General features: G+C 51.3%; 1 protein-coding gene across 3 annotated transcripts; it reads right to left on the reverse strand.

Annotated features, from left to right (window-relative positions):
* Positions 1 to 23: 23 nt before the first annotated feature.
* Ddx39a (DExD-box helicase 39A) lies at positions 24 to 19,042 on the reverse strand. Of its 3 annotated transcripts, XM_087201451.1 has the most exons (13): positions 18,934 to 19,042; positions 12,359 to 12,443; positions 8,517 to 8,707; positions 3,885 to 4,096; positions 3,547 to 3,674; positions 2,617 to 2,709; positions 2,128 to 2,311; positions 1,429 to 1,547; positions 938 to 1,069; positions 751 to 860; positions 511 to 655; positions 256 to 403; positions 24 to 180 (listed from the first exon to the last, which is right to left on the reverse strand). In XM_087201451.1, exons 3-13 carry the CDS (start codon positions 8,657 to 8,659, stop codon positions 164 to 166), a joined length of 1,431 nt encoding a protein of 476 aa, XP_087057577.1. In that variant the 5' UTR covers positions 8,660 to 8,707; positions 12,359 to 12,443; positions 18,934 to 19,042; the 3' UTR covers positions 24 to 163. The 3 variants fall into 3 exon arrangements, with proteins under 3 accessions (XP_087057577.1, XP_087057578.1, XP_087057579.1); XM_087201452.1 differs by lacking the exon at positions 12,359 to 12,443 and having other exon boundaries at positions 18,934 to 18,974; XM_087201453.1 differs by lacking the exons at positions 12,359 to 12,443; positions 18,934 to 19,042 and having other exon boundaries at positions 8,463 to 8,601.
* Positions 19,043 to 19,045: the final 3 nt, after the last annotated feature.

Genomic DNA, 19,045 nt, shown 5'->3' on the forward strand with positions numbered 1-19,045 from the left:
CAAAAACAGAGTGGGAGCCAGGATTCCATAATAAAAAATGTATTCTTACACAAATCTACAGCTTTTCAACAGTAAAAAGAGACACCCATCTGTCGTCTGTCACTGGAGGAGGACATGCACAAGGGAAAGGAGGCAGGGTGGCGGTAGCCTTCCAGGAGTGTGGTTACCGGCTCTGCTCAACTGCAAAGACAGAAGGAGGCAGTGAGGGCAGGTCTTTGTCCCAGAGCCCAAGGTGGCCCTGTCCCAGCCACTTACTGTATGTGGAGATGTCGATCTCTTCTGGAAGCTCAGCCACATTCACTTCAAATCGGTCTTGGACATCATTAAGAATTTTGGCATCATTCTCATCAGATACGAAAGTGACGGCCAGGCCTTTGGTACCAAAGCGACCTGCACGGGCAACCTGCAGGGAGACAGGATGGGGTCAGGCAGTGAATAAAGCAGGCCCAGTGCCCATCCTGCTGCTTCCTGGGGGGGCTGTCGTGGGAGGCCAGCCTGTGGTCCCCTCACCCGATGCAAGTATGTGTCTGAGTCTTCGGGCATGTCATAGTTGAAGACGATGTTGACACGCTCAATGTCCATCCCTCGGCCAAATAGATTGGTGGCCACCAGGATCCGCCGCTGGAAGTCCTTGAATTGCTGATAACGTGACAGGCTGGGTGAGGAGAGATAAAAGGAGGCCATCACACACAGGTCCCAGCTCAAAGTCCTGGGTACTGCTCCATGGCCATGCAGCAAGCCAGCACTCACCGCTCCTCCTGTGCCATGCCTCGGTGAATGGCGATGGCTGGGAAGTTCTGCTCCACCAGAAGCTGGGCCAGGGCCATGCAGCGCTGCACCGACTTCACAAAGATCACCACCTGCAGGGAGGGATGTGGTCAGGCCAGTGCCACTCTTGGGACCTCGCAACCTAGGCATGTGGTGGATGGGGTGTCACCTGGTTGAACTCCAACACATCCAGGAGATCGAAGAGCTTTCGGTTCTTCTCGCTGTCCTTGAGCTTCACATAGTACTGCTGCAGGCCATGCAGCGTGAGCTTGGTCTCATCGTCTACAAACACCTCCATGGGCTGTGTAGGAGGGAAGCAGGAGGGATGCGCAGGGCTCACTCAGGGGTGTGGTGCCTGCCCAGAACCTTGCAGCCAGGGGCTCCTTCTGACGGTGCTTCCCAGAGAGCCTGTGTTGCCCAACCTCCACACGGCACTCTACCAAAGCTGGACGGAGGCTCGGGTCAGCACAGACATGGACCACGCTCGGCTCCCAGCAAGACAAAACGTAAAGGTGGGCACCTCCGCAGCCTCCCAGCATCCTCCGTGCCATGAGGGCAGTATGGGCTTCGTGGCTCGGCCCAGGCCCCTGGGGAAGGCTGAAGCTGCTGCACTGAGGTCGTGGCCATTGCGGGCGGGCGGGCGGGTGTCACCCTACTCACATCCTGCATGAACTTCCTGCAGACTGGCCGAATCTCCTTGCTCAGGGTAGCACTGAACATCATGCACTGCTTCTCGTGGGGTGTCAGGCGGAAGATCTCCTGCACGTCCCGCCTCATGTCTGCACAGAGCAAGGAACAGGGACGTGAGTGCCTGCCAGACTATAATCCCCACCAAGACAGCCCAGACCCTCCCGGCCCATGCCAGGACAATGCTAGCAGGGTGACCAGGTGTGGCGTGAGAAGAGTGAATTCTGGTGCCTGAGGGGCTGGACTCGGGCAGGGAGCGCAGGCGCGAGAGTAGCTGCGGTCCACTTACATGGCCTGCGCAGGCATCTGGGCCACTGCGCCTCGAGCCACGCTTCGGGAAGGGGAGCCTGAGGCAGAGAAGCCACTAGGTGAGGGGTCCACCTTGTGGGACACACCCGTCTCCCACCACCTGCAGGCTCACTGGGGCCTATGCACCACCAAGAGCCAATGGTTCCTCTGGGCTGTGTAGTCCTGCTCAGCTCGGGCCTGTGGGTAGCACATCTGTGGCCAAAACCAGAGCCTTCCCTAAGTCAGCAACAGAAGACCTGTGCTCTGGCTGCCTGTACGACCCATGGTGGGGCTTGTAGCCTACAGGGGCACCCCTAGACTAGCTCTGGGGTCTGGGTGGGGCAGTGGCCCTGGCACACATGAATGTCCGACAGGGACACTCACCCAGCTGCTCCAACATCTTGTCACACTCGTCAAGCACAAAGTGCTTCACATTCTTCAGGTTGAGGCTCCTGTTCCGCACAAGCGCCAGAATCCGACCTGGGGTCCCCACCACGACGTGAGGACAGTTTCTCTTCAGAACGTCTTCATCCTTCTTGATGGAGAGGCCCCCAAAGAACACAGACACCTACGGACACAAAAGATGTGGAGCTGCAGGTGTGCACCCCACAACATACTGACACCCCAGGCATGGTGGCCCCCAACAGCACCCACACCCAGCCCAGATCCCTCAGAACCAGGAAGGCCTGTAAGCCCAGTGCCATGGAAAGGCAGCCTAAGCTGAGACCGGGACAGGCCCCTGGGGCCATGCATAATTCATCTTGTTCTGAAGGAACATAAACCACCACAAACCTCAAAGGCAGCAGCTCTGGCCAAGCTTGGTAAATGCTGCTGGGCCAGGGCCAAGGCGGCACCCAGTGGCCCAGGGCTCACCTTGACGTTGGGCATGTACTTGGAGAAGCGCTCATACTCCTTGCTGATCTGGAAGGCCAGCTCCCTCGTGTGACACATAACCAGGACTGACACCTGGGAGTGAGCAGGAGACAGCATCCTGGTGGTTGGGGTCCCAAATCCACCCCCATCCAGTCCCCAACCTGCCAGGGCAACCGGGCCACAAAGGCCCAGTCCCAGTGCCATGCCGATGCCCTGACACAGGACCTGCAGCAAGGCCAGCAATGGAGGACAGGCTGGCAGTTATTGTTAGACTTGCCTGGCCAATGTGCCACAGGCCCCATGCCAGATCTCCCTGCCCCTTCCTGCAGGCTGCCCGACATCAGGGCCATGCCAGAGCTATCGATTAAGCCCCAGCCATCATGATCTACCTTGAGAAGGGATGCAAACCCAGCATGACTTTTTTTTTTTGGTGCTAGGCATGGAACTCAACACCACGCACAAGGTTACCACTGAGCTGTGTTTTCAGCCCCCACAGTTCTCCTGAGATGGTGGAATACAATGCTGATAACAGTCCCTGTAACTCCTTCAGAAAGCACATGATCTCAGACCAGCATCCTGGCCCACAACTGTAATCCCAGCACTCTAGAGGCTGTGGCAGGAGGATTCCAAATTCCAGCTCAGCCTGGGGTGCAAAGACTCTTGCTAGGTCCAATCCCCAGAACCATAAACATACAGGGCTGGGCATGTAATTCAAAGCAAAGGCCCTGGTCTCGATCCCTAAACCCATCAAAGAAATACACCAGGGAGCAAACAACCCCTATCTCTGGCAGTAAGCTACCAGCACTTGACGTTCTTCTGGTTTTTCAGTATTTCCTGATGTCAGAGACCATAGCATGGGAGCAGGAACATCACCAAGGGAGAGCACAGATCTGCCGCCACTGTGGCTGGGCCTGTGAGGAAAGCACCCACCTGGCCATTGACAGGCTCAATCTGCTGCAGGGTGGCCAGAACGAAGACTGCCGTCTTGCCCATCCCAGACTTGGCCTGGCACAGGACGTCCATCCCCAGGATGGCCTGGGGGATGCACTCATGCTGAACTGCAGGAGAAAGTGCTTGTGAGTGGCAGAGGCCTGGCAGGGTGACCAAGGCCCTGGAGATGGGGTCAGGAACTCTGAGGCCAGGCCACAGCCTCCAGCTCCATGGAGCAGAGCCCTGCTATAGAAAGTAATGTGGGTACCACAGGTTATGCCATAGGCGGGCAGAACTGGTGTAAGGCGCAGACCAGGCAGGGCCACGGGGAGGCGTACCCTCTGAGGGGTGCTCAAAGCCACAGTCCACAATGGCCCTCAGGAGCTCCGGCTTCAGCAGGAAATCTCGGAAGCCAGAGCTGTGAATAGACACGTAGGAGCCCTTCACGTCTTTCTTGGGGAGCGTGGGGGTGCTCTCGGGAGGAGCCTGGGGCTCTTCATCTTCCTCATAATCCAGAAGCTCATTTTCCACATCCTGTTCTGCCATGGTGCTGAGAACAGAACAGAGGAAGGAAGAGCTAAAGGCAGCAACTGGGGCGCAAGCAGGAAAAGCCACCCACCCAGGGAAGAGGCACCACAGGCCCAGGAGGCAGAGCAAACTGACGCTGCAACTGTGTGTCATTCTCTCCTCCCTCTGCTCCAGCCACCAGCTCTGGTGTTCAAGCCCTCCCAGCTTGAACTACTGTCCCAATATCAGCCCACTCGTCCAGCCAGTGTCTGTCCCCAGGTCCACACTTGACCCCATGCCACTTGGGAAATCCCTGTTCCTCAGCACAGCAGGACGTGGCTCAGTGCTAGGCGCTGGCCTGGCATGCAAGAGCCCCTAGGCTCCCATCCCCAGCTCCCTACCAATCAATTCCTCCCAGTGCCCTAGTCTGGCCCCTGCCACTCCCTCCCCCTCCAGCTGCTCAGGTGGAGGAAGCCCCAAGCCTCAGAGCATGGCTGCTGCCCTAGAGAATGCTCTGCTCCAGGATTGCACATGCGTCCTTCCTGACACCCGAGCCTCAGTCTAAGAACTTCCCAGATCCCCACACTAGAGAATCTCCTGCCCCATCCCTATGCCTGCATGGGTCCCTACAGGGTGGCTGCTGGGAGCCAAAGGGAAGGGAGTGTATGCAGAGCAGGCCACGTGGCCCAGCCCCATTTCCCTGCTCCTTGTGGTCTACACAGGGGAGTAATTAAGTGCCTTCTTGAAAAGCCTCCCTATGGGCCGGTAGGAGAAATAGAGATGGCAAATGGAATTAAGCATGAGGTGCCCCACCCCCTCCCATACACAGAAAGCTAGGGACCAATCCAGCTCTCTAGTCTCCTATCCCCCAGCTTTGACCTGAGGCTCTTAAACCCAGGATTTGGCCCTCTTGTCACTCATTCTGTCACCTTCCCCAGCCCTAAGGTTTTAACCATTGCTGCACTGATGCCCCAACTCCATCTCTAGCCCATCTCTCCCCTCAACTCCCGACCAAGTTTCTCACCAGGCTGCATCCTCCACATCTCTCCCCACAGGCCTGCGCTCCACCTCAGACACTGCAACCCCATCCTCATGCTGTCTTCCCTTTCTCACCCCCACATCCAATTGGCCAGCAAATCTCACCCACTAGGCCATCTAGGTCCATCTGGCCACTTGTCACATGTGCTGCCACACTGGCCCCGAGCTGCTACCACCTTCCTTTTCTTTTTAAATACAACAGCTCTGCTGAAATATTCACATGGTTTACAATTCATCAAGCACAGCATAGGATTCGGTGGATCTTAGTGCAGTCAGACATGGGCAATCACCACCACAGCTAGTTTTCATTGCCTCAGAAATAAGTTTCTGCACCCTTTAGTTATCACCCACATCCCTAGAACCATCTGATTTCTGTCTCTACAGATGTGCCTGTGCTAGACCTCGTGAGGAATATCACCCACCATGTGGCCTGTGCCTAGCTTTTCTCATTCTTCATCATAATTTTTCTTTGGTACCGAAGATCAAACTTGGGGGGCCAGGGATTTAGCTCAGTGGTTCCGCTGCCTGCCTTGCAAGTGCAAGGACCCGAGTTCAATCCCCAGTACCAAAAAAAAAAAAAAAAAAAAAAAGTAAAATTTTCGGTGCCTGCCTCACAAGTGCAAGGTCCCACGTTTGATCCCTGGTACCAAAAAAAAAAATTAATAAACTTGGGACCTTGCACTTGCCAGGCAGGCGCTGGAACCACTGAGCTAAATCCCCGGCCCCTCTTCATCACAATTTTGAGGTTCCCTTACATTATAGCATGGATCAGGGCTGCTCCATTCTTTTCATGGCCAATTTATAGTCCCTCATGGGAGCATAGTGCATTTTGTAACTTGGGTGCCAGCAATCGTTTTACCCATCTTCCCTCCCTAGCTCCCTGTTCCCATCCTCCACCCTTCTATCCACAGCAGCCAATGGGAGCCTATTAGAGCTAAGTCAGAGCTGAGTGTGGTGGTACCTGCCTGTAATCCCAACACTCCAGAGGCTGATTTAGGAGAACTAAAAGTTCAAGCCCAGCCTGGGCAATTTAGTGAGACTTTGTCTCAAAACAAAAAATTTAAAAAAGGCCCGGAGATATAGCTCAGTCCAAAGGCCCTGGTTCAACCCCTGTACTGCAAATCAATCAATCAAAGTCAGATGGGACATGGCATGGCACTGCCCCTGCTCAAAACCAACCAATGAGCTGGGCGTAGTGGTGCATGAGGCAGGAGGATCATCTTTTGAGGCCAGCCTGGGCTACATAATGAGCTCAAGGAAAGCTAAACTGCGTAGCAACTGTCTTAAAGAAAAAGAAAAAAGAAGCCAGGCATGGTGGTACATGCCTGTAATCCCAGCATTAGGGAGGCTGAGGCTGGAGGATTGCTGCAATTTCAAGGCCAGCCTGAACTGCACAGTGAGACCCTGTCTCAAAAAAAAAAAAAAAAAAAAAACCTAGAAAAAGAGCTGGGATGTAGCTCAGTGGTATATTACCCCTGGATACAATCCCAGTACTGAGGAGAAAAGCCCTGCATAGGCTCCCACTGTGGCAAGAAAACCCAGGTCCACAACACTGTCCACCAGGCCCTTCATGATCTGACCCCTCTACACTCAGACCATGTCTTCCTGTTCCTTCCTCACTGGCTTTGCTGCACCTCCTCACCTTCACTTGCTGCTCCTGATACCTGGATGGTACGAACCCAAACTTGAGAAGCTCCCCCATCACTCAGCCCTGCCCTGTATCTGAAGCAGAACCTGGTACAGAGTAGATACATGCTGGACAGCACTGGTTAAATGAATGAACTAGAATCTAGGCCTTAAAGCTGAGTTTCAGTCTTCGGATCTCTGGAAAGGCACAATCTCTCACCAGGCCTGAGGATTCTTACTGGCAGAAAAACAGGAAGGGCTCATTTCTCAAGCACCAAAGAAAAAAAGACCAACCGAGAGGGAACAGTCCTTGTGCTGGGGATTAGCTCTGTGACACCACGATCCCCCGGTACCAAAAAAAAACCACACACACCCCCACGACTTGCCCAAGACTAATTTACTCCAGAGATGGAGTGTAAGATGGGACAAACACAAAGAAAACCAGTCAGGCCAGGCATGGTGGTGCATGCCTATCATCCCAGCACTCAGGAGGCTGAGGCAGGAGGATTACTGTGAGACTGAGGTCAGCCTGGGCTACACTGTTGAGTTCAGGGCCAGCCTGAACATCAAAGCAAGACCCTGTCTCAAAAAAAATTTTTAAAAAAGAAAATCAGGAAATCAAAGGGAATTAAGGAGGGCACAATGTAGGGGAAAGAAAGGAGCATTAAACAGGTTGGGCCATGCCCTGGGTGGATCCACAGTGAAGACCCAGTCATCGACCTAGGCTCCAAGGTGACCAAGGAAGTTTACTTTTGCAGTACTGGGGACTGAGCCCATACATAGTCTTTGCATTGAACTACATCGACCACCTTTTTAATTTTTTTTTGGTTTGGGTTTTTTGAGACAAGGTCTTGCTGTAGTTCTGGCTGGCCCTGTAGTTCTGAACTCACTATGCAGCCCAGGCTGGCTTTGAACTCACGGCAATCCTCCTGCTTCAGCATCCCAGACTGTTAGGATTACAAGCATGTGTGCTTCAGTACTCCAGCCCTAACAGGGTATCGGTTCAAAGGTATGAAAGAGACTCAACGAAGATCTTTCGTGCTGGTGGGGAGAAAGGTTTGAGGCACAAAATTTTCAGTGGCAGAACGCTTTCCTAGCATGCAAGAGGCCCTGGGTCCTATACCCAGCACAAAAAGTAATAAAGAAAAATCCAGTAGGTGGCTGGCTAGGACCTAAAGCTCAAAACAAATTAAAGCAGAAAGAGGGCTGGGTGGCCACTCTGCGACAGAGGAGGCCCCAGCAGCCCAGGAACTTGGAGGCTATCACCAGGCTAAGTGACAGGGCAGGCCAGCCCCGTACATCTATCGCCCTCCAGTGTCCCCGGGGTGGCCTTCTGCCTTGGGGTCTGCTCCCTACCAGGAGCTCCTGTTTCCGGAACAGGGTTGTTTTGCCCCAGGTCGCTGAAATCAGAAACCCCTAAACAAAAGACCAGACCAAGGAAACTTGGGGAAAGGGCAGCCCGCCCCGTCAGGAAGCTCTGGCTTCTCCCTTGCGGCCCTAACCCCGGTGCCACCCCGAGGTCCGGTCCCCATTCAGGCCAGGAGCCGACCGTGAGGCGCCACGATGCCCCTCCCGGAAGCGAGCCAGGCGCCCTGCGCTCAGTCCGCCCGCCCGCAGTGGCGCATGCGCCGCGGCGCCCAACGGCCGACACAGCGCGCGCCGGGCACCCCAACCACCCCGCCCCCGTCCCGCGCCCCCACCTCCCGGTACCCATTTTCCAACGCTGTATCCCCTCAACCGCTCACCAGCCGCTCCGACCTCTCCACACCGCGGTCCAGCGCCCGAGACCTGCTGCTCACCTGGTTTCTCGTTCGCCTCCGCGTGCTACCAGAAGTGGCGCCCAACGCCGGTTATCCGTCGCGCGCCGGCACTCTAAAGGCCGCGTTTCCTGCCTCCTAAATCCCCGCTGTAGTTTTCGCTCACTGGACTGCTGGGTTGTCATTCAGGAGAGGCGGAAGTGTGATTGGACTCAGTGGAAGGTATCTGGAGACTATTGGTGAAGAAAGGAAAAGAGGGCATGCCTAATGCCTGACTTTCATTGGTTAATCTAAAAGTAGGCGTGCCCCCCCACTGAGCGACGACTCACATTTTATCACGTGATTTAGATTAAGTACACCCCCCCCACACACACACCCCACACCCACCCACCCCCCACACAACCCCCGCCCGCCGCCATCTTTATTATTGGCAATTAAAGGCCAGCTGTTTGTCCGCGGCAGGTTTGTTTCGTTGGTTGGGGTTGTTTTTTAAACACTCATGAAACATTTTTATTACTGTTATATCAATCACTTAGTGAACAAAAGTCTGTTTGGTTGTTATTTTGATACTGGGTAATGAACGCAGGGCCTTTGCTCTGAGCCACATCCCCAACTGTTTTGTTTCTAAATTATTTCTTTTTTTTTTTTGGTTTTTCGAAAAGGTCTCACTACCTAGTTCAGGCTGGCCTTGAACACACTACGTAGTTCAGGCTGGCCATGAACTCACAGCAATCCTCCTACCTCAGCCTCTCGAGTGCTGGGATTACAGGCGTGTGCCACCACACACGGAACTCTAATTTTATTTTGAAACAGTCTCGCTAAAATGCCCGGACTGAGCTGGAACTTGGAATCCTCCTGCCTCAGCCTCTCAGAATGCTGCACTCGGCTTGCCCAGCTTTTTGAAATGTGCTTTTGGCTGTGACCATAGCTCTTAGAGATGACATCAACACCCAGCTCCAGGTCCCCCACCGTGAAGAGCTCTTTGAAAGAGCTCTGAGGAAATAAGGCAGTTTGAAGTGACTGCTATACTGTACCTTAGTTTTTTAAAAAGCTTTTTTATATTAATCCCTATTTCTGGTCATATCAATCATTTGTTCTTTTCTTGCCAATTGGTATTACACTATGCCGCCATATCACAATATAGCCAATAGAGTTTCTCCATTCACCGGTTGATTAATTGGTTGTTTGGCCTTTTTTTTTTTTTTTTTTTGAACAGGGATCAAAGTAGGGACCTTGCACTTGCGAGGCAGGCGGCAGAACCACAGCTAAATCCCCAGCCCATGGCCATTTTTTTTTTTAAAAAACAAGGTCTCACTAAATCACTAATTTGCCCAGACTGGACTCAAATTTATAATCCTCCTGTCCCAGCCTCCAGAGTGCTGGGATTACAGGAGTGGTCACCACAACCAGAACATGTTTAGTCAGTTTTGTTTTTGTTTTTGTAGTGCTGGGGATTGAAGCCATGGCCCTAGTGCATACCAGGCAGGCCCTCTACCACCCAACTACACCTTCAGCCTCTTTTTTTGGCTTTTGAGACTTGAGTTTCCCTCATTTGCTCTTTCTTTTTTCTTTGTGGGTTTTTTTTTGTTTTGTTTTGTTTTGTTTGTGGAGGGCACTGGGGATGAATCCAGTAGGCACTCTACCACTGAGCTACGTTTCCAGACCTTTTTAAAGTTTTATTTTGAGCTGGGTGTAGTACAAATGCCTGTAATACCAGTCTTCAGGGGGCCGAGGAAAGAGGATCTCCATAATTTTGAGGCCAGCCTGAATTACATAGTGAGACCTTGACCCCCTCCAAAAAAAAAATAAACATTTTTTTTTTTTTTGTCACGGGGAATCGAACTTGCGCTTGGGCAGCGGGTGGCAAAACCACTGAGCTAAATCCCCGGCCCAGAAATAAAATTTTATTTTGAGACCGGGTCTTACTGAGTTACCCAGGCTGCCCTGGAACCTGTATTCCTCCTGCCTCAGCCTCCCCAGCAGCTGGAATTACAGATGTCCACCAGAGCACAGGGCTTGCTTTTTTGTTTTTGAGGCCTGGTCTGAACCCCTGGTCATAGGCAATCCTGCCTCAGCCTATTATTCCCAGCTTGGCCACTGTTAAAGCTTGCACAAGTATTTTGGTGAACATAAGTAATCCTTTCTCTAAAGTAAATACCTAGGGACAGGACAGGTGAGCCAACAGTCATGTGTTCAGCTTTACTGGATTGTAACTGGGACTGGCACCCTGTGAAAGTTCCACTTACTCCTTATCCTTGCACCTGGTCTTGGCAGTCTTTTCTTAGCTGTGCATTGAGGTGGAGATTTGGAGAGCATGAAGGTCAGTTGTAAATAGGATGACCCTGATGCACCATTCCTGTCTCCCTCAGCCCCGGGTACCTTCCTCTAGTGTTTTGGTTATGGTACTGGGGAATCAAACCCAAGGGTGCTTTACCACTGAGCTCCATCCTCAGGCCTTGATTGATTTTTTTTTTTTTTTTTTGAGACAGGGTGTTGCTATATTAGTCCAGGTTTGCCTTGAACTCAACAACAGTCATCCTGCCTCAGCCTCCCGAGTGCTGGGATTATAGGCATGCGCCACCACACCCAGCTCTAAGCCCTTTTTCCAAAATTATATTTTTTAAATTGAGATAGGGTCTTGTTAAATGCCCAGGCTGTGGCCTCAAATTTGAGATCCCCCTGCCTTAGCCTCCCAAGCTGCTGGGATTCCAGATGTGCACCATGGAACCCAACTCCTCCACTGTTTTCCAAAGTGGATCTAGCATGCAGGTTGTTTTTAGTATAAGTGACCTTGAGTCCAAGGGTCAGACACCAAACTCAGAGTTGAAGTCACTAGACAGCTAACTTCAGCCAGAAAACCAAATGAAGTTAGTTGTCAAGCGACCGGAAGGAGGCTTGCCGTCCTACTCAGATTCTGTGTATAATGTGGATGGTCAAATGCTTTGCTCCTCCTGGGTGCCCAGTGGGGCCAGGAAGGGGTGCAGGAAGCAGGCTGGGGATATGGCACTGTGGTAGAGCACTTGCCCAGCCTGCCCAGGCCCTGGGCTCCATCCTCAGCACTGTATATAAACACACCCTTTGGGGAGAGGGTGGGGCAAAATAGGCACTGGCAATGGGCAAAAATAAGGGGCTGCCAAAAAGTCAGTCTACAGAGAAACAGTAGCTGGTGGTGCACATTAGCAACTCAGGAGGTTGAAGCAGGATTGCCTAAAGTTCGAGGCCATAATGAGTTCAAGGCCAGCTTGAATTACAGAGCAAGACCTTGTCTCAAAAAAACCAAAAAAACCCCAAAGAAAAACAGTAGTTCAGCTGGGCATGGCTGTTATCCCAGCACTCTGGGAGACTGAGGCAGAGGGATCGCAAAACCAAGCCCAATCTGGACAATTAGGGACTTACTGAGACCCTGTCTCAACATAAAAATAAAAGGGGTTGGGGATGTAGCTCAGGAGGGAAGCTTTGGTTTCCATCCCTAGTACCAAAACATTTTATTTATTTATTTATTTATTTATTTATTTATTTTTTGGTACCAGGGATCGAACTTGGGTCCTTGCGCTTGCGCAGCAGACGGCAAAACCACTGAGCTAAATCCCTGGCCCCCAAAACATTTTTTAAAAGACAAAAAAAATTTTTTTTAGGGCCAGGGATTTAGCTCAGTGGTTTCGCCGCCTGCTGCGCAGGCACAAGGACCAGAGTTCAATCTCCGGTACCAAAAAAAACCAAATTTTGTTTTTGTTTTTTTGAGATGGCCTCGCTATGTAGTTCAGGCTGGCCTCAAACTCACTATGTAGGGCCAGGGATTTAGTTCAGTGGTTCCGACGCCTGCTTCGTGAGCCCAAGGTCCCAAGTTTGATCCCCAGTACCCAAAGAAAACCAAGAAAACTCACTATGTAGCCCAGGCTGGCCTCAAACTTGCAATCCTCCTGCCTCAGGCTCCCAAGTGCTGGGATTACAGGGGTGTACCACCATGCCCTGCAAAAAAAAAAACCCACTATCTTAATTGCAGCATTTTATCTTTTTGTTTTCCAGTGCTGGGAATGGAACCCAGGGCCCCATGTGTGCTAGACCAGTGCTCACCACTGAGCTGCACCCTAGCCCTCACCCCCTTCCTTAAGGCTGCACCCTGAGGGGGCGAGAGACTAAGCCAGGTATCTGGGCAGCCTGGAGCCTTCACCAGTCCCTTGGGAGAGAGAAGCCATGGGTGGAGACAATGACCGTGGATCATGAGATCACCAGAACCAGGACATCCTGTTGAGGGGTCAGGGGAACAGGACAGCACTTCTGGCATTCACCATCCATGCAGCCAGACAGGAGCTTCCCCTTTCCAAACACAACTCCAAATATAAAAGTATTAAACTTCAACTACAGAAAAGATCAGAGCCTCCTAAAATACACTCGCCACCCCAGATTAGCAAATGTGAACATTTGTCATTCTGGCTTAATTCTCATCAGAATGTTTTAAGATAGAAAAAACTTCAAACACACCCACCCAAAGAGCTAAAAAGAAAGTGATGGTGACCAGGGCTGAAGAGGCAGCCACATTCTCATGCTCTGCCTCGGGCAGGCGGCCAGGAGCCCCCCTTGAGGAAAGGGAGTTCTTGGAACTCCCTAGCCAAAAGGCCAGGAAGTGATTGGGCTCTCTTCTCTTTTCTTTCTTTCCAGGGGTTGGAACCCAAGGCCTTCATAGTGAGCTCCATTCTCAACCCTTTTTATGTTTCGTTTTGAGACAAGGTCTTGCTAAATTGCCCAGGCTGGGTTTAAACTTGTAATCCTCCTGCCTCAGCCTCCCAGAATGCAAGGATCACCAGCATGGGCCACCATGCCTGGCTTCATGGATAGATTTTGTTAAGGAGTGGGTCCTGGAACCAATTCCCCTCAATTGTGGAATGACAGCACTGCTAGAAATAAAAAGAAACTGTTGCTACATGTGACATTATGGATGGATCTCAAACCCAACATCTTCTCTAAATATAGTAAAAAAAAAAAACAACCCACTGAATCATGCACATTGAAAAGGGTAAATTGTGTAGTCTGTGAATTTTATCTCAGTTTAAAACAAAACATGTTGCATGAAAAGAGTCAGCCCCCAAAACCACATACTGATGATTCCAGATTGTATAAAATTGAATACACACCTGTAATCTCAGCACTCTGAGAGGCTGAGGCAGGAGGATCACAAGTTTGAGGCCAATCTGGGCAATTTAGGGAGACTGTCTCAAAAATAAAAAGAGCTGGGCCGGGGATATAGCTCAGTGGCACCGCACCTGCCTTGCAAGCACAAGATCCTTTCAATTCCCAGTACCAAAAATAATAATAATAAAGTAAAAAAATTTTTTAAAAAAGGGCTAGGGGTATAGCTTAGCAGTCCCTGTGCTCAATCCCAAATATCTCCCCCCCCGAAAAATTCATTTAAGGGCCAAGGATTTAGCTCAGTGGCAATGTGCCTGCCTGGCAAGCAGAAGGTCCTGAGTTCGATTCCCAGTACCAAAAAAAAATTAAAACATGAAAATAGAAGGAAAAAATGGAAACAAAGCTTTTGTACATAGGGAAGGGAGGGAACTTGAGGGGGAAATGGAATAAAATTTAAAAATTAATAAAACAAAACACACACAAAATTCATTTAAGCCTTGCAGTAACTCTATGAGCCAGAGGCTGTTATCATCCTTTTAACAGATGAGGCACAGAGCAGAGATGTGACCGCCAGAGCTCTCAGTATCAGTGCACAGGGTTTGGCGACAGGCTTGCAGTCTGTGCCTCAACATGCCTGTTTCCAGACTTTACCTCTTGCTCTTCCCACACCACAGTACTGGGGATTGAACCCAGGGCCTTCACACTGAGCACCATCACCAGCCCTTTTCATTTTTTATTTTGAAACCAGGTCTCACTAAGTCACTAAATTTCCTAGGCTGGGCTCAAACTTGCAAATCCTCCTGCCTCAGCCTCTCAGCATACTGGAATTACAGGCGTGAGGTTCCACACCTGACTCACCCACTATTTTTTGAGATAGCTTTATTAACCCAGCCTGGGGGTGCACTCCCATAATTCTGGCACTTGGGAAGCCGAGGCAGGAGGATTGCTGCAAGTTCCAGGCCAACTTGAGGTACCTAGTGAGTTCAAGGCCAGCCTGGAATACATAGACCCTGTCTCAAAATTTAAAAAAAAGGAAAAGAAAAAAGCTCTGATGTATTTATGTTGCTGCATCTAGTTCTGTTGTCAGATAAATCTACCCCATTTCTTTCTCTGATCCCTGCTGGTGTTCACTGGGTTTGCAAAGAGCTTTAGCCGAAGAATCACAACTTCATTCAGTTCCACCTTGGTAAGAATTAACCATGGTCTCACTGTCCTGGGGGTGAAGTTGGAAATCCATGTGCTTGCTGGACACCCCCCATCAGGTTCAACAGCACTAAAAATCTGAACCCTGACCTAGCATAGTGGCACACACTTATAATCCCAGGACTCAGGAGGCTGCAGCAGAAGGATCACAGAATAGGGCAACCTAGTGACTTAGCGAGATCATGTAGCAAAATTTTAAAAGGGCTGGGGGAGGGCCAGGCATGATAGCACTTGCCTGTAATCCCAGCACTCCGAAGGCCAGCCTGGGTTACACAGTAAGTTCAAGGCCAGCCTGAGTTACATTAGCAAGACCCTGTCTCAAAAAACCAAAAAAGAAAGAGGGGGGCTGGGAATGCAGCTCAGTGGAAGGTCCTAATTTCAATCCCCAGAATCACCCCCCGCAAAAAAATTTTTTTGCCATACTCTATGATCCCTGGTTCATTCCCCTCATCTATTCATTCAGGAGCTATTTGGTTTTATCTGTCTGTCTATCTTTGAGACAAGTCTGTGTCACCCCAGCTGTCCCTGAACTGGGCTCAAGGAGGGAGTCTTGTCAGCCTCCTGAGTAGCTGGGCTACAGGTGTATTTTGATATATGTTTTTGCAGTTTGGGGGATGTAACCCAGGCCCCCAACCATGCTAGGCAAGTGCTGTATGTGGTCCACATCTGTAACCCCAGCACTTAGGAGGCTGAGTCAGGAGGGTCCAGACAAGTTGGAGGCCAGCCTGGGCTACATAGTGAGATTCTGTCTCAAAAAACAAAACAAAACAAGAGATAAATTTACAAAGAAGAAGGGCTGGGGATGCAGTGCAGGGCAGAGCTTGCCTGGCATAGGCAAGGCCCTGGTTTTCATCTCCAAAAACAAGCAAGGCAGACACATCAAGGCATGTGAGGGGCAGAGTTTGGAAGGGGTGGGATGGGAATTTCAGGGGTGCACTTGGGGCAGTCTTCTCTGTGAGGCAACATCTGCACAAAGATGGAAATGAAGAGAGGACAGAATGCCAAGATGTGAAGAAAATCTTTTTGAGCCAGGTCTCACTATGTAGTTCAGGCTGGCCTTCAACTCCCTTTGTAGCCTAGGCTGACCTCAAACTCATGGCAATCCTCCCGCCTCACCCTTCGAGTGCTGGGACAACAGATGTGTGCCACCATGCCTGGCATGAAGGAAATCACTGCAGGTAGAGGGAACAGCCAGTGCAAAGGTCCTGAGGAAACAACAGGCTCCACATGTTTGAGCAGCAACCAGGAGAGCCATGTGGCCAGAAGAAAGGAGCAGAGTAGGTGGGAGGCGAGGGCAGAGAGTCCACTGTCCCTGGAGTGGGCCTGTTTTCCTCACCATCTTGGGCCCTCTGCTCCTGCCATTCCTTCTATCAGACACCTGTGTCCCTTTTTTTTTTGGTACTGGGGATCGAACTTGGGTCCTTCTGCTTGTGAGGCAGGTGGCGGAACCATTGAGCTAAATCCCCAGCCCACCCGTGTTCCTTTTAACCATCTGTGATTTTTTTTTTTTTGTACCAGGAATCAAATCCAGGGCCTTGCGCTTGCCAGGCAGGTGCTGTGCCACTGAGGTACATCCTGGGCCTGCTTGCGATTTTCTAACTCATCCTTCACAACTCAGTGCAGGTGCCAGCCCTTCTGGGAAGCTGCCCAAGCCGAATACCTCCACCTGATACCTTGCACTGTGCTTGACTGTTCCGCAGACTGCAAGCACAGGTCCTGGGGAAATGCAGAGAGGACCAGTGGCCCACGGGCAAGGATAGGCACAAGTGTGGGTGTAGGAGAGGTGCCTGTTTTTTTTTGTATTGGAGGTTGAACCTAGGGCCTTCTCACTCAACTATACTCCCAGCCCTTTTTATTTTATATTTTGAGCCAGGGTCCTGCTAAGTCACTAAACTGCCCAGGCTGTACTTGAACTTGCAGTCTTCTTGCCTCAGCCTCCCAGAGTGCTGGGATGACAGGCATGTGGCATGTTGCCCCGCTAGAAGAGCAAACATTTAAACAGAGATCTAAATAAGCACTGAGGCCAGCAGTGGGGCAACACAATGGAAGGTGTTCCTGACCAGACTGCAGCCAGTGCAGAGGCCCTGGGGTTGCAGGTGAGATGAGAGTAGTTGAAAACAAGAATACGAAAAGAAAAAAGAAAAGAAAAGAGGTTCTGCCGCCTGCCTTGCAAGTGTGAGGTCCCGAGTTTGAGCCCCAGTACAAAGAAAGAAAGAAAGAAAGAAAGAAAGAAAGAAAGAAAAGAAAGAAAGAAAGAAAGAAAGAAAGAGCAAGCAAGCAGAGAAGAGCAGAGCAGAGCACAACCCAATGCTGTCCCATAGGGGTGAGGAAAGTAGAGAAGATGGGGCAAGGGGGTGGTGGTGCTGAGAAGACTCCCTGGCAGGGCAGGTGAGGGGCAAGAAGAGTTTGTAAGACTATTAGGAAGGCAGAAGCAGGCTCTTTGGCAGGGAAAGGCAGTTGAGGCCTCAGAGTGAATTACAGAGGCCCTGGAAGCTGCAGGACGCACCAGCAGAGTTATCACCATTGTACAATCAGTCCTTTGTTTTCCCCTGAAGGCCCAGAGTGCAACTCTGTTTCCAGCACCACCAGAGTCCCCTGTGGATATCACTAAACACTCTCGCTGAGTAAATGCGCTGGAAGGTTGGAGCCAGGTCCTGGCAGGGTTCCCCGCGGCATCCGAGGAGGCAGCCTGGATCCAGCTCCACAAGGGTGGCTTCTGCCAGGCCCACCCGGGCTCTCGGGAGACCTCTCTCTACTGTGGCTTTTCCATCTGTAAAATGGGTGGGCTAAGTCAGGCTTGGTGGTACGTAACTGTCATCCCATCACTTGGGAGGCTGAGGAAGAAAGATCATTGTGAGTTCAAGACCAGCCTGGACTACATAGTGAGATCCTGTCTAAAAAAAAGAGTGGGCTGGACAATTAGAGGGAGATGCGGCTGTGTCTGCCAGGGGAAGGGCTACAGACACCCTGGCTTGATTATCAGGGTGAGGAGCTTTGCCGATTTTCTTTCTTTTCTTTCTTTCCTCCTTCCTTCCTTCCTTTTTTTTTTTTTTTTTTTTGAGACAGGGTTTTGCCATGTAGCCCAGGCTGGCCTTGATCTTGCAGTGATTCTCCTGCCTCAGCCTCTTGAGTGCTAGGATGACAGGCATGTGGCTCTATCCCTAGTGAGGAACTGGGTTTATTTCTGAGTGAGAAGGGAGCCCTGCAGGATTTTAGGCAGAGGAGGGATGTTCTGTGACTCAGGTTCTCCTGGTCCCTTGAGCTGTTCTGGGGCAAAACAGGTCAGAGGGGGAGAGGAAGAGGCTGGGAGGCCAGGAAGAAAGCAACTGTGCTTCCAGGTGGGTGGTGGTGGAGTGGCCCGGGGAGGGGTGCAAAAAGGTGAGAGGCCAGTGGATGAGACAGATAATCCCCGGCCTGACATTACTATTACTAAAAGGAGCTTGGGCCGGGGATTTAGCTCAGTGGGTCCACTGCCTGCCTGGCAAGCCCAAGGTCCTGAGTCCGATCCCCAGTACCAAAAAATAATAATAATACTAATGACAATTACACTCACAGTGACATCTGCTATCATTTATGGAGGCTTACTGTGTTTTCAGCACTTGACATGACCGGAGATTTAATTTTACCAACACCGGAGAGGCTAAACCCTTCCCATTTTCGGAGCTCTTAGGAGCTTAGCGTTTCCCTCAGACATAGACGCTGGGATGGGAACTCAGGTCTGCCCAGAGGTTGTGGCCAGGCATGGGGGAGACTTTGGTGTCACAGAGGGATGTGGGGGGGGGCAGGTGGCCTGAGGTTGCATGTAATGCAGGGGGGGATGGATTCCCGCTTTTGCTTTTTTTTTTTTTTTTTTTTTGGTACCAGGGATTGAACTCAGGACCTTGCACTTGCGAGGCAGGCAACAGAAACACTGAGCTAAATTCCAGGCTCTGCTTTGTCTTTTTTTTTTTTTTTGAGACAAAGTCTCATATGTAGCCCATGCTGGCCTTTAACTCACCGTGATCCTCCTGCCTCAGCCTCCCTAGTGCTGGGATGACCAGCATGTGCCACCATGCCCGGGTACTTTGGTTTTTGAGGGGTCCCGGAGCCCACAGGCCCTTGCATCCTGGCTCCCGCTGGCTCATCTTACCGTGGGTTGACGGGCTTGGCTCCGGTGGACCCCGGGAAGCGCGGAGCGCGGGCGGGGCGGGGCGGGGCGGGGCGGGGCTGGGACCCTGCGGGCAGGACCCTGCAGCCCCGGG

Source organism: Heterocephalus glaber, unplaced genomic scaffold (genome assembly GCF_053883595.1).
Source record: "Heterocephalus glaber isolate CG9 unplaced genomic scaffold, H.glaber_assembly_v1.0 deba00001760, whole genome shotgun sequence".
Taxonomy (NCBI): Eukaryota; Metazoa; Chordata; class Mammalia; order Rodentia; family Bathyergidae; genus Heterocephalus; species Heterocephalus glaber.